This window comes from Cyprinodon variegatus, unplaced genomic scaffold, assembly GCF_000732505.1.
Source record: "Cyprinodon variegatus isolate N-32 unplaced genomic scaffold, C_variegatus-1.0 Scaffold88, whole genome shotgun sequence".
In the NCBI taxonomy this organism is placed as follows: domain Eukaryota; kingdom Metazoa; phylum Chordata; class Actinopteri; order Cyprinodontiformes; family Cyprinodontidae; genus Cyprinodon; species Cyprinodon variegatus.
In genome coordinates, this window is record NW_015150541.1 from 421,712 (window position 1) to 435,975 (window position 14,264).

Sequence of the window (14,264 nt, forward strand, 5' to 3'; positions counted from 1 at the left end):
GTAAATTATAAACCTGTTTTTCACATCTAATTTTTGGTAGGGACAAGTAGGTCGGTCCAAAATTTTGGTAGGGACATGTCCCTATGGTCCCTATGCAAACCTACTCCCATGCAATCACATTCACTTTATTCACTCCGGAGAATTTGGAAATGCAACAGTTGGAACAGCCGCTTCCCTATGACTTTACTGCCAGTGGTTTAGGCATTGATGGCTTTGTCTTTTTCAGCGGACAGCAAATGCTGAATAGTGCCTGCTTTGCATTTTATCAGAGTGTGATAGCTCAGTCCCTGTCACATGAAATATAAACATTTCCATTTTATACATTTATCCAGAGATAGAGTAAATGAGTTCCGTGGGCAGTTGGTTGGCCTTTATTTGGGTCTATTATAGTAAAGTAGCCCCTTCCCATTTAAGTGCAAATATAAAACACTCAGTGTTTGTATCATTAAAACATTTCAAAAGATTCAACTGGTCTAAATACTTTTGGTCATAAATTACATGACTTTTCAGCTAAATTCCCTGCTTGCCAATGACAGATTATCTTTTTAACACATCGAGCTGAAATGGCATCAGCGCCGGTCTCAGCTCCGGCGGCCGCTCACTTGGCCTCCAAGGTGGAGCTGACCATCTCCTGTGAAAACCTGATGGACATGGACGTCTTCTCCAAGTCTGACCCTCTGTGCGCTCTTTACATCAACACTTCAGGCTCCCACTGGTATGAGGTCCGTGTTGGGTCATGATGGCAGATTGGTGATGAACTGAGAAAAAAAAAAAAAAAAAGCTATCCACATTTTCCTACCCTCGTCTCTTTTGTCATTCTCTCTGAAAGTAGTTTGGCCGCACAGAGATGATCCTGAACTGCCTTAACCCAAAGTTTGCCAGGAAGTTTGTCATCGACTACTACTTTGAGATGGTGCAGAGGCTGAGGTTTTGCGTGTACGACATCGACAGTGATACCTATGATCTGAGTGATCATGATTTCTTGGGGGAGCTGGAATGCACCCTCGGTCAGGTGAGTTAAACGGGATGTAGAGCTAAGAATGAGAACATTTCCTGATTTTGCATGTTTGAAAGCAACAGAATATTGTTTTTCATCCAGATAGTTTCCAACAAGCAGATGACCCGACCATTGTTGCTGAAGGACAGGAGACCTGCGGGCCATGGGACCATTACTGTGAGTGGACCATTTCATCATCCAATTTAATTGGAAATACAGGGTGATGTTCTACCTGCTGGGCATTGCTGCCTGATGCACCTCCACCAGTGCCTTTATTACCCCCGGGCTTGAGCGGGTCATCAGCTGGGGACTACCAGTCATGGATATTTTGTTCCTTTAACCCCAGTACATCTCTTTGTGGTGGAGCGACGGCAGGGATCCCTGCCACCCTCTGCCGATGCCCTAGGTGTTAAGGCCAATTTATGCTTCTGACGCATAGCCTCTGCAACCGTCAAATCTGTCCCTGTGCGCGACCACGCCCCCGCACAGAGGTTCTGCAACCATCGTCACGCACCTCAAAAAAATTCTGGCTACGCATCGGTCGGTTGCAAACCCGCACAGACCTTAAGCGGAAGTGCGCAGACAAAAAGCAGCTGCGATTGTGTGATTGGTCCTTGGTATGCCTTTCCGGCTGTCTGTGTGGTCGTCCTTCTCGATTCGGTGCCGGGGCGCGCCATTTTCTCAAAAAACGAGGAACATCTACAATAGACAACTTGGACGAAAGGTTAATCAAGGAAGTTCGGAAGTAAAACCACTTGTACGATGCCTCTGACAAATTATATAGAGATACCAAGGTGTGTGACCGTCCACCAAAGTTCTCGTGAGTTCTCGAATAGGTTCCCCCTTGGGCTTTGGCGGGAAACTAATGTACAGCCCTAGAAATTCCAGACAGACAGTACAGAAGCATACCAGCAAAACTGGTTCAAAACCAGACCCAAGCGGCATTTGATGTGTGCGGTAGCGGAAGTCTAATCTGCTCTTTAGGCTCCCACTCCCTGTGTCTTCTCCTTAGCCACAGCCAGAAACTCCCCTTTCCTGCCTCTACCAATTTCCTAATTGCTTTGCAACGTCCAGCTCCAGTGCATCAAAGGCGGCAGAGCAGGCAAACCATTGAGGAAGCAACAAATCCCCTACATCCCACCTTGATGGGGCATGTGATGACTTTCCAGCAAGCCTCTCTTTAATCAGCTACCAGGTCTGAATGCTTGGTGCCCTTGCACTCATTAGCAGCCTCCATTCCCTGCTCCCACGGTACAGTTAGCTCCACCAGGAGGATGGTCTTGCATGGAATTGACCACAAGATCAGGTATGGCCACAGTGATGTCTCCACAATCCCCATCGAAAACTGAAGTTGTGTCCCCAGGTCGACCCTCATGGACCACTGACCGCCTGGTGATGTGCAGTGGGCAGGTTTGGGGCTGTCCTCGGCTCTTTTGAAGAGGATGGGCAACATTACCGGTGCGGGAGGTTTGCCGTTAGCCTCCGATCTGCACGCCTATGTCACCGCTGCTAACTTCCTACACACCAAGTCGTGTCTCCACCTGTACCGAACTTGGGAGAGTGCGAACCTTACAGCCAGACAGGATGCACAAATACAATTTTTCATGATATTCACCCTTTTTTTAAGTTGCCTTAAAAGGAGGCAAAATAATAATGTTTCCTCCTTTTTTGACCCGATTTATAGATCAGTGCTGAAGAGATAACAGACACAAGAGTGGCGCACTTTGAAGTGTCAGCACTCAGGCTCGACAAAAAGGTACAGATTGAGGCGTCAGAGTTTGCTTGAGCTGTCTGCTCTGATTCATTCGTGCTTTACTTACGATGTAACGTTGTGTAGTTTCTGTGGTGGTCCGATCCCTTCCTGGAGTTCTACAAGCAAACAGAAACAGGGTGGCAGCTGGCACACAGGACAGAGGTGAGTTTATCAAGCATCTGGTTTAGCTGCGATTAGCGCTCACTTTGGGTTCGGCTGTTCTGCTTCACACAGGTAGTTCAAAACAACAGGAATCCAGTATGGAGGCCTTTCCGCATTTCACTGCGAGCTCTCTGTGGGGGGGACGTGGAAAAACCAATAAAGGTAATTTCTGTTCTGTGATTCAGCAATGAAAAAGTAAGTACATTGCTAACTTATTCCTAATGTTTTACACATTCTTTCTCCTTTTATAAAGATCCATTTAGAAACTTTTGAACTAATATACAGTTATGGAAGAACTGATTAGATCACACTTTTGTTTGGCTCGCATTCATCATGTTCTTCCACCAAAGAGAACATTTTCAAAATTAAAAAAAAAGTGTTCAAATGCAATTTTTTGAGTCTCAAATATTTTATTTGCATTAAAAAACTATTTTCTATGATTGAAAACGTTTATCTTTTCATTTAAGTTACTTTTTTTTATTGATTCTGTTGTTTGTGTGTTTGAAGCAACTTCAGAATCAGAATCAGAATCGGGTTTATTGCCATTGTTAGTGAAGAAGTTCACAACTAGGAATTTTTTGTGGTACAGTCGTGCAACATGAAACATATATGAAATAGTAAATAAAATTATAAAAATCTCTAAAAAACACTAGGGTATAAGGCATGCAAAAAATATACTAATATATACACTTAAGATAAAAATATGGATAAATATAAAAAGTAAAATGTACAAGGTAGTGCAAATAGAGCAGTGTGCAATACAGCAGTGTGAATGGCATGGGCAGGTTATGGAGTCTGACATATAGTGTTCATGAGTCTTATGGCAGAGGGGAAGAAGCTGTTCTTCTTTTTTGAAGAAGCAACTTCTTTTTTGATTGAATTATAAAGACACAAATGTCCTACCCATTATATGGTCCAATCAAAAAACAATGTTACTACAATTAAAAAAGTTGATTTCAACAAAAAAGACTGCACTTCTATCAAATGAAACATTTTCAATCAAAGAAAAGCAGTGTTCAAATGTATTTTTTTGAATCTCAAATATATAAACACCTTTTTTCGTTGAAGTGAAGGTTTTTTTAATTAAAAATCTATTTTTTGACTGAAGCAACCTTTTTTTTGATTGAAGAATAAAGAAACAAATCTACCTTCATAGTTCTTCAGGTAATAAACTTTTATAAAAATAAATAAAAGATATAAAAAGATACAAATTTTTTTCTACAACTGTATATTTATCTGAATCTGACTGAGTATTTACTGAAACAAAACGTACAACCTTTAATCTGAGTACATATATTATAAAAAAAAACATTTTGTATGGGGAGAAACTAGTTCCATCTGAAGGTTATGGTGTTTAAAGCTAAAATAAATGATGTATGGACATTTTTATACCCTTTGAATCAGTTTATTATATTAAAAGAAAGAGATGTGCTTGAACAAAGACACGGTTGATTGAGGCGCTTTCTTAAGTAGAATAAGATAGAATGACGCCAGTGGCCAGAAAGTGTTAATACAAGTAAGGAGTAGACAATATATGGAGCTCTAGGAGGAGATTTACTCCATTAGATCAAGGTCTATCTATTCCACATGTGTAGGTATCTGCTGAAGGATTGCCAAATAGGAGGAGTGTGCGTGTGTACAGATCCTCCACTATACTTAACAGTGATCATATGTTGCTTTTCATCCATTTCATCCATCCATCCATTTTCTGACACGCTTGTCCCAGTTGGGGTCGCGAGGGGCTGCTGGTACACCCTGGCCAGTCCATCACAGGGCAACACAGAGACAAACAGGACATACAACCATTCACACCTAAGGAGAATATAGAGAATCCAATTAACATAACATTCATGTTTTTGGACTGTGTTCGGAAAACCGGAGTACCCGGAGAGAACCCACACATGCTCAGGGAGAACATGCAAACTCCATGCAGAAAGACCCCAGGCCGGGAATCTAACCCAAAACTGAGCAGTCCATGTTGCTTTCCATATAGTCTTAGTCTTCAGTTTACCTGAAAAAGGCAAATTGTTCTTGTTAAAGTTTCAATGGAGTTTAGCAAACTCCACATGTTTACGTTTTTCATGGTAGGACAGATAAATATGCTGGACAAGATTCTCATTCATCCAGGTCATAGTTCTTCCCATTACTAAGGGATGGAACTGTTCTTTCGGGTTCAATTTGCATGTTTTCTAAGCCAAAACAAGTCTGGAACTTCACTCTAATCAAGACATTTGAATTGAAAAAGATTCCTGGATGGGAAGCGAAAACGTTTGTTTTTTTTTTACTTTTTTGGAAGTACAGAAAAATATTCTTTTTTTTTTCGTCTTCTTTTTTTAGCTTCCCTTTCAAAGCATTAAGGGAAAAGTCTTATGGTTGTTATAGAGGCTAGGTGGTGCTGCACCAGGAAGAATTGGACATTTTAATGTTTTGCACATCCGCCCTGTTCACTCTGTGTACTGTTATGGATTTGGAGCTAATCCAGTCACCAGGTGACCAGTTGCTAGAAAAGTTTTTGATCTTGTCATATTCATATCCCAGGGAATCAAGATTACTATTAAAAAATCACCTCTCCTGATTATCCTCCAAATCTAAAGCTCTGTTTTTATTTTAGTAATAAAGTTAATAGGCGTTATCAGAGCTGCCAATACTTTTGACTCTTTAAACAAATATTACTCTGCATTTTTCAGTGTGAGATCTTGCTATCACTAAAGAAGGTGAATTTGCTTTCACATGGAGTAAACATGGCCTACGAATAAAAAACATCACATAAAACTAAGCATTTGTAACTTGATAATGTTTTAGGTTAAATTCAGCAGACTTTAAGAACGTTCTGTGTAAAATATTAGGATTTAAAGCAATTATACTTACTTTTTTATCTTGACCACATCTGCTTGCTGGTTAAAAATCCTTCATATTAACATGAACTAATATGTTCCCATTTACCAGAGCTTTCTTTGACTTGTTTGGCTTTTAGTCTCTCACATGCTACTAATTGCTTTTTTTGTTATATAATGCTGCCTCACCTAAAAAGCAGCAGCGTTGGTCGGATTCATCCTTCTTTTAGCTCATGTGAGGTAATTATTTTGCTTTTTACCTGATAAGAAAACTGTGTCATATGTGGATGACTGCATGACATGTGAGATGTTGCTTGTAATATGATGATTCTTGCATGAATCACTGGAACTTATCGTGGCGTTCTCCTCCCCCAGGTCGATTGCTATGACAACCGCATGAACGGCTCCCATGACCTTATCGGCAGCTTTAGAGCCTCACTAGCCGAGATGCTAACAGGAGCACACAGTTCACAGGTGAGATTTTCTAGATGTCTTTTTTCTTTTTTTTTTCTTTTTGTGGTTTGAAACAATTTACATCTCTCAAAAAAAGTTATACTTGATTTGATTCTTTTTTCTTTTATTTTCAGGCTGAATTTGAGTGCATAAACTCCAAAAAGACAAAAAACAAAAAATATAAAAACTCTGGGATCATTTGTATAAAACGCTGCCAGGTAACATTGAAAAACATCATCCCACCTTTTTGTCAATTTTATTATGTTTCACAATAAGGCCTGCTGTAACGCTGTTTGAATAGGCAGTAAACTCATAATGGAGGTTATGATGCTTTGACTTTCCAGCAGCTCTTTGTGTTTTAGGCCCAGAATAGGGAAGCAATGAACACCCCTTCAAAGTGTGCTCAGTGAGGGTCTAAAGTAGAGCTGAACAACACCAGTTTTAAACTCACACCCACACAAATTATGTCTTAGAGTCCTTTTTCCAACAACTGCAACGAAAAAAAGGAGCAGAATTTAGATTTCTGGTGCCTTGTGGGGAGTGGTGGCCTAATGGACATAAAGCTTGGAATCCTGAGGTTCTCAGTTCCCAGGAACTGCCACTCTGGCACTTCCTGGGCAAGACCCTTGACCCCCGATTGCTCCCCGGGCGCAGCACAATGGCGGCCCACTTCTACCCAAGGGGATGGGTTAAATGCAGAGAGTAAATTTCTCCATTGTGAGATCGATAAAGTTCAATTATTCTGAAGTAACTTCACCAGGCACTGCAACGAGATATCAAGCTCAGTAGGGGGCAGCAAAGCCTCTCTGCAGCGTCTTCTTCATCCATATCTCTAGTTTTCTCATGGAAATGCTGTATTTCCCCCCCTTTTCGGAACCCACCACATGATTTGCCCATGTGAAAACCTTAGGGAAACAGATGATGAAGCAATATGTCTTACAGGTGGAGAAGGAATATAGCTTCCTGGATTATGTTATGGGAGGATGTCAGATCAACTTTACGGTGAGTTTGCAAATGTCTAAATTACTTCGGATGAATCTGTTTCTTTATTTTTTTATTCTCTCTTTGTCTCTCCCCAGATTGCCATTGATTTTACAGGCTCCAACGGGGACCCCATGTCCCCTCAGTCACTCCATTACATCAACCCTGAGGGCTATAATGAATACCTGCAGGCCATCTGGGCTGTAGGTAACGTCATCCAGGACTATGACAGGTGAAATGCATAGAATGATAAAGCAGTGCAAGAGGAAAGTTAATATGCTGACCAATCACCCTTCATTTAAACCATTATTGTTAATCCTACCAATTATAAGAGAAGAGATCAAGTTTGAAATTCCTCTGTTTATATCCCAGCATAGCATCCCTGATATACTATAACCTCTCTGACATATCTGGATTTTTTTTTCACATTTTGTTAGAAAAACCATAAACCTCACAGGATTATATTTGAATTTTGGTACCATACCAACAAGTGATAAGTTAAACGGAAGCAAAGGGATACATATTTCTCTCTATGATAGGAAAGGCCCTACAGGTGCTGTTTGCTATAGCCTGTGGGGGACTACATGAAAACTAACACTCCACATCACCTTTAACACAAAATCTAAAGAGGAATGCACAGTAGTAGCAGGATGATGCTGTGGGGATTCTTTACTTTAGCAGAAACATGGAAGATGGGAGAAATGAAGCCTTGAAAAGGCTGCTCCTTGAGACTTGTTTGGTGGTTTACCTTCTAGCAGGACAACACGCCTGTGTGCATTTTGGTAAAGAGCTGTACAGATCCAGGACAAGTAAACATGACAGCAGCTCATCTGGTCTGAACCTTTTGATCTATATACAAACCCATGTGTGAAGGTCAACGGAAAGCAGACATCTTTCCAAGTACCAACCATCATCACTGTTAAACACAGTGGTTGCTGCATGATGCTGAGGGGATGATTCTTTTTTATTCGACACAGTCAAGCTGGCACAGATGTTCACTTTCTAGTGGAATACAGAAAATATACAACCAGATCCACGCTGGAATGGTTCAGACTAAAGCAGGGAAATGGGTAAAAACGGCCTAGTCAAAGTAAAGACTTAATTTAAATTAAGGATCTTTGGAAAACTTGGAAACCAACCTGATGGATTCATAACGAACAGGTTGGTCGTTCCTAAAACAATTTGTGAAATTTGTCTTTATATTTCTTTGTTCTAGAGAGGTGTGAAATGCTCTGTGTTGATCCGTTACATAAAATTAAGATGAAACACATTGAAGTCGGTGGTTGTAACTTTAAAAAAGAAGAGAAATTTCCTGTTTTTATTTACAGCAAAATGCAAATGTGAAAAAAATGACTTTGCTGCTTTCCCACAGGACTAGATTAAATTGATTAAATTTAGTCTGGAAGGAACCCTAATACTAAACTTCACTTTCTTTATGTTTAGCACGAAGATGTTTCCAGTGTTTGGATTTGGAGCTCAGATTCCTCCATCATTGCAGGTATGAAATAAATAAAAAAAAAACATTCCTGAAAAAAATCCTTACAGATAAACAAGCTTCAGATTTCAAATCAATAAAAAATATTTTTAGCTGCATCAGGATCCTAAACATAAATCTAAAATCCAATGTTTATTTTTGCTCTTTTACTAAAAACACCGTCTATGTTCTGTAACTTTTAATCTTTTGCTGACAGGTTTCTCATGAGTTTCCCATCAACTTTAATCCAACGAACCCCTTCTGTGCAGGTAAGTCTTTAATTAGCTCTACATTGCTTGACGTTGACCAGTTGTGGCTTTAACTAGTAGGATGTATGTGTGCGGCAGGGATAGAGGGGGTAGTGCAGGCCTACCAGCAGTGTCTGCCTCAGGTGAAGCTGTGGGGTCCTACCAACTTCGCTCCAATCATCAGGCATGTGGCCTGCTTTGCCAGACAAGCTCTCCGACAGAACATGGCATCAGTAGGAAAACATTTTGATCCCAAAAAAAGTCTTTATATTTTATTTTTTAAGTATTAAAGCTAAATGACATTAAATGTATTGAGTAGAAAGAAGAGGCAGAAATGTTATAAATATTAACGTCTTTTTGTTTCTCTGTGTCGCAGCAATACTTCGTGCTGCTCATCCTCACAGACGGAGTGATCACAGACATGGACTTGACGCGCAACGCCATCGTGGAGGCCTCGCACCTGCCTATGTCTATTATCATAGTGGGCGTCGGAGGTGCGGACTTCGACGCCATGGAGTTCCTGGACAGCGATGACCGACTGCTGCTCTCTGCAACGGGAGAGGCTGCCGCCAGAGACATTGTGCAGTTTGTGCCTTTCAGACAATTTCACGTTAGTCAGAACTTCCCTCCTGCTAGTCTGGAGTTACAATACTATGAATCCCTTGAACTTTTCCTGCATTTTGTTGCTTCTTGACCATCATTTGTTATTGTTATAATATTTTTTTAATGCTTTCTAAAAGTTACATTTTTCTCTGAGATCAGGGGCAAATTTTTGGGGTCACATCTAAAGGATTGTGTTCGTTATTCTTCGTAAAGCAGCTCCAGCTCAGTCAGCTTGGATGCTGAATGTCTGTGAAGAACACTTTCACAGCCTTGATGCAGATTTTCCCATCTATAGCTCTCCTGTCCCTTCCTAAGATAAATAACCCCACACCATGATTCCACCAGCACCATACTTGAATGTGAGGGTGTTTTTAGGATGGGGTTTTCATGCTCTGTTGTTCCGCACCGAAATGCAGAATAAGGCTCAGAAGAATTCAAATTAATTCACTTTAATTCAGTTCAGTTTATATTAGGGTTGTCAAAAGTATCGATACTCAAAAAAGTATCGATACTGAATAGGGTTGTCAAAAGTATCGAAACTCAAAAAAGTATCGATACTGAAATGTTGTATCCGGATACAATACTCATTTTCAAAAGTATCGATACAGTGCTACCACCAGTGGCACCTAGGCAGTCATTCATCTAAAGTGCAGAATAGAAGACAATGCACTTTCAGAACACTGTGTGATTGAATAATTCTGTGCTCTTTTCAGTTTCAGACATTTTTTTGTAAGCGGTGAAGCTGCTGAGAATTATTTTTGTTCCATAACCGGTTTGGCTAGTGTCATTGTTATGTGTGCAAAGCATAGCCAAGGAAGGAACACTTAATTTTAATTTTATAAGTTTTTTATCAAGCTTGCTTAATACTGTGCACAGCATACAACCTTTATTGTAATTTATTTATTAATGAAAATATTTCTGTAGAATTTTGGAGTCTTTGTTTTTATCCTTGTGGTATCGAAAATGGTATCGAGTATCGAATATTTTCCTTAGTATCGGTATCGAGTTGAAAAGTTTAGTATCGTGACAACCCTAGTCTATATGCAGGGTTTCCGCAGGTCATTAAAAATCATTAAATGTCATTAAATTATATATATATTTTTTAATTAAGGCCTTAATTGGCATTAAAATTCATTAAATGTGTTTATAGTGGCATTTTAAATGCTTTTTTAAAAAAAATTGTTCCGTCAATGCAAAATTTGTATTTCATCATACATATTATATTACGATATATTTGTGTGGAACTGTTTCCGGTTGATCGCGAAGCCATATGTTCAAAAAAAGCTAGAGAATGGGGTTAAAAATGCCAATTTTAGCAAAAGTGGCTGGAAAACGAGGAATTCGAGACATGCCTGCAGCCTGTCGACGGGTACCTGTTGGTGGCATTAAAATTATTTCTAAGAGCTTTAAAAGAGCTTTAAAAAGCATTAAGTTAGAGTTATTCATTCCTGTGTAAACCCTGATATAGCGCCAATTCACAACACATGTCAAGTATCAATCTCAAGGCACTTTACAATTCACTAGATCATACAGTCAAGAGAAGTATGGTAGAGTTTAAGAATTAGATTATTTAATTGAGAGAGATTAAAAGGGAAATGGGAATGGGGTATAATGTAAAACTAAAAAGGAGAAATTATAAAACAGCAATAAAAAAAGAAAAGAAAAACTAAAAGAAACAATCAGATATAATGACTAGAGAGACAAAAGACAAATCCAACAATACATATGAAGAACTAAGCAGGAGAAAAAAAAGACTAGAAAACAACTGAGCAGACTAAACAGACAAACTGGTAAAAATAACAGAATATAGCAACATATAGAGAACTCAAAGAAAACCACGATGTGACCTCCTGGACCTGACAGATACAGTGTCATCCTTCCTTTATTGCGAAAATACGACCAATAAGTGTGGCTTCAATAGATAAGTTACACATAAGTTATGGACCTGTACAGCTCCTCTAGAGTTACTGTTGATGTCTTTGCTGATGATTTTATAGTTTCTCATTTTGCTAAGCTGACTTCTGCAGGAAAGTTTTCCCATTAATTGTATTTATCAGGGTAAAGGGGGCTGAAAACAATTGCATTACTCCCAAGCTTTCAAGCTGATCCAGAAGACGTTTTGTCTCTCATCCGAGAGGCTTTTTCACTTCTGACAAGTGGTTGGGAGCACTGAGGTTAATATACTGTAGTGCTCCCTACTGCCTACCGGGTTGGAGAGGATGTACTGCCCCTAGTGGAGGGGTTTAAGCATCTAGGGGTCTTGTTCACGAATGAGGGGAAGATGGAGCGGGAGGTCGATAGGCGGATTGGTACGGCGTCTGTTGTGAAGTGTGCGCTGTACCGTTCTGTTGTGGTGAAGAGAGAGCTGAGCCAAAAAGCAAAGCTCTCGATTTACCGGCCGATCTACGCTCCTACCTTCATCTATGGTCATGAGCTTTGGGTCATGACCGAGCGGCTGAAATGAGTTCTCTCCGTAGTGTGTCTGGGCTCTCCCTTAGAGTTAGGGTGAGGAGCTCAGTTAGCCGGGGAGGACTCAGAGTAGAGCCGCTGCTCCTCCACATCGAGAGGAGTCAGTTGAGGTGGCTCGGGCATCTGGTTAGGATGCCTCCTGGGCATCTCACTGGTGATGTGCTCCAGGCACGTCCCACTGAGAGGAGGCCCAGGGGGAGACCCAGGACACGCTGGAGGGACTATGTTTCTCGGCTGGCCTGGGAGCGCCTTGGGATTCCCACAAAGGACCTAGCCCAAGTGGCTGGAGAGAGGGACGTCTGGGCCTCCCTACTGAAGCTGCTACCCCCACGACCCGACCCTGGATAAGTAGAAAAAGATGGCTGGCTGGCTGGCTGGCTCCCAATGACTCAGTGCTCCCCAAAACTAGTTAGAACTGAAGAAACCTCTTGGATGAGAGGCGAAACGTCTTCTAATAAAACTTCACATCCAGTTGCCTAAACTGAACCTCTTAACCTCGATCATGACCTGGATGACTGAGAATCTTTGCAGATATGTTTTCCTCTGTTTAAATTTAAATTTTTGTCATCTTCTTTTCATTTCACAATCTTTGACTGCTTTGGTTGTTGGTCTATGCTGCCATTAGAGTTTGAAAGCCAGTTTGGTCACAAAATGTGAGAAAAGTTTAAGGGGAATGGATACATTTCAAGCCTAGATTCCACTGAGAAGTTTGTTGATCTGTCCTCCTTATGCTGCTTTGTTTTATTGCAGGGAAACGGTGTGGCCCTCGCCCAGAGTGTCCTGGCAGAGCTTCCTGATCAAGTGTCATCCTTCTTCAATGCTTACAAACTAAAACCACCAAACACCTTCAATAACCCTCCGCCATCCTAATCCTTCCTAATGGCAAGAGGTTATACATCTATTCTGTTGATCAGAGATCACCCCTGCTTCTCCTCCAGGCTTTATAGCAATTTAGCATGAAACTGTGCAAAATAAAACACCTACCTCTCTGACTGAAGTTGAATTAAATCAAATAAATCCAATCAGACCTAACTGAAATTCTGGTGCCATACCTGCAAGATTTTACAAAAACTCAGTCACAGTATTTTATGTACTCTGTCCTACTTCCTGTATCCGTCTTGTTTACATTTCTCTTTTTCTCACATGCGATCTCTGTTTTTTTGTTGCTTTTTTCCATTGGAGCTTGCAAACTTCATGTTCATGTTTCAGAAACATGGAGAGTTCACTGAAAAAATTAATGCAACCGCTTTTTGCATTTGCTTAATCATATTTAGTTACTTTAACTAGTGTTGCACCGATACCAGTATCAGACAGGGCCCTGATCCAGCACTAAAATGGTTGATCGGTATCGGTGAGTACCAACAAATAGGGCACCGATACCATTTTGAGAGCCTGGAATGTCACCCATTCCAGGTAGGCAATAAAAAGTTCTACTGGATTCACTTTGTTTTAGTCTTTTTCCTGCTTCACAAAGGTAGGCAGCAGCTTTACAAAGCCATGATGGCAATTATTTTACATCCAAGTAGTATGCAGTTCTTCATATATACACACACATCCATTTCAAACAGATGGTATTGGTATCGGCCAATACTGCACAGCCAGGTTTCGGGGCCAAAAATCGGCGAAACACTAACGTTAACACAATTGTTTTATGTCCTACCCTGCTAAAATGAAACAATTGTGTTAAACTAAATAACTAAATTTAAACTAAATTTCTAACTAAATATGATTAAGTAAATGCCAAAAATGGTTGCATTATTTTTTTTTTCAGTGTTGTTGAGCTAAAGAGCTTTATTGTATTTGTGTATATCATCTGGATAATATAGAAGAATTTCTGCTTACGGTACTTAGAAAGATGAACCCTTCCATTCTGTCTTAGCTAATGCGGGGAGAGCTATTCAGAACAAAAATGTTCTTCAGATATTAGATGTATCCCAAATGTTCCACAGAGCTGGGCATTTCTAACGATTTGTAAAAACACTGATGTGTAGGTGGGTATCTCAACCAATACGAACTCTTCTTGGATCTTTGCAAAACATTTCCAGGAACTTCTCCGCACTGCTGCATAATTCATCGTGAAAAGGTTAGAAATGTATAAAACTGACTTCTTCTTTCCATCCAGAGGGGAACCAGACAGGATCAGGAACTCTCTCCTCTCTTCCTTTAACAACACACAAATAATAATAATAATAATGCAACCATTTTTGGCATTTATTTAATCATATTTAGTTACTTTAACATAATTGTTTTATGTTAGCAGGGTAGGACATAAAACAATTGTGTTAAAGCA

At 40.2% G+C, this 14,264-nt stretch overlaps 1 protein-coding gene across 5 annotated transcripts in view; it reads left to right on the top strand.

Moving 5' to 3' along the window:
• Positions 1-13,067, top strand: part of LOC107083966 (copine-3-like) — a 14,653-nt gene extending 1,586 nt beyond the window's left edge. The window contains exons 2-16 of one of the 5 annotated variants that reach the window (XM_015373576.1): positions 537-722; positions 833-1,012; positions 1,100-1,174; positions 2,682-2,753; positions 2,835-2,912; positions 2,985-3,074; positions 6,122-6,220; positions 6,334-6,417; positions 7,142-7,201; positions 7,279-7,412; positions 8,624-8,678; positions 8,872-8,923; positions 9,002-9,135; positions 9,279-9,512; positions 12,725-13,058. In XM_015373576.1, coding sequence (XP_015229062.1) covers positions 564-722; positions 833-1,012; positions 1,100-1,174; positions 2,682-2,753; positions 2,835-2,912; positions 2,985-3,074; positions 6,122-6,220; positions 6,334-6,417; positions 7,142-7,201; positions 7,279-7,412; positions 8,624-8,678; positions 8,872-8,923; positions 9,002-9,135; positions 9,279-9,512; positions 12,725-12,844 — 1,626 coding nt within the window. In that variant the 5' untranslated portion in view covers positions 537-563 and the 3' untranslated portion in view covers positions 12,845-13,058. Of the gene's footprint in view, positions 1-536; positions 723-829; positions 1,013-1,099; positions 1,175-2,681; positions 2,754-2,834; positions 2,913-2,984; positions 3,075-6,121; positions 6,221-6,333; positions 6,418-7,141; positions 7,202-7,278; positions 7,413-8,623; positions 8,679-8,871; positions 8,924-9,001; positions 9,136-9,278; positions 9,513-12,724 lie in introns of those variants that run through there. The other 4 variants (XM_015373580.1, XM_015373578.1, XM_015373577.1 and 1 more) reach the window with 4 other exon arrangements.
• The last annotated feature ends 1,197 nt before the right edge of the window (positions 13,068-14,264 follow it).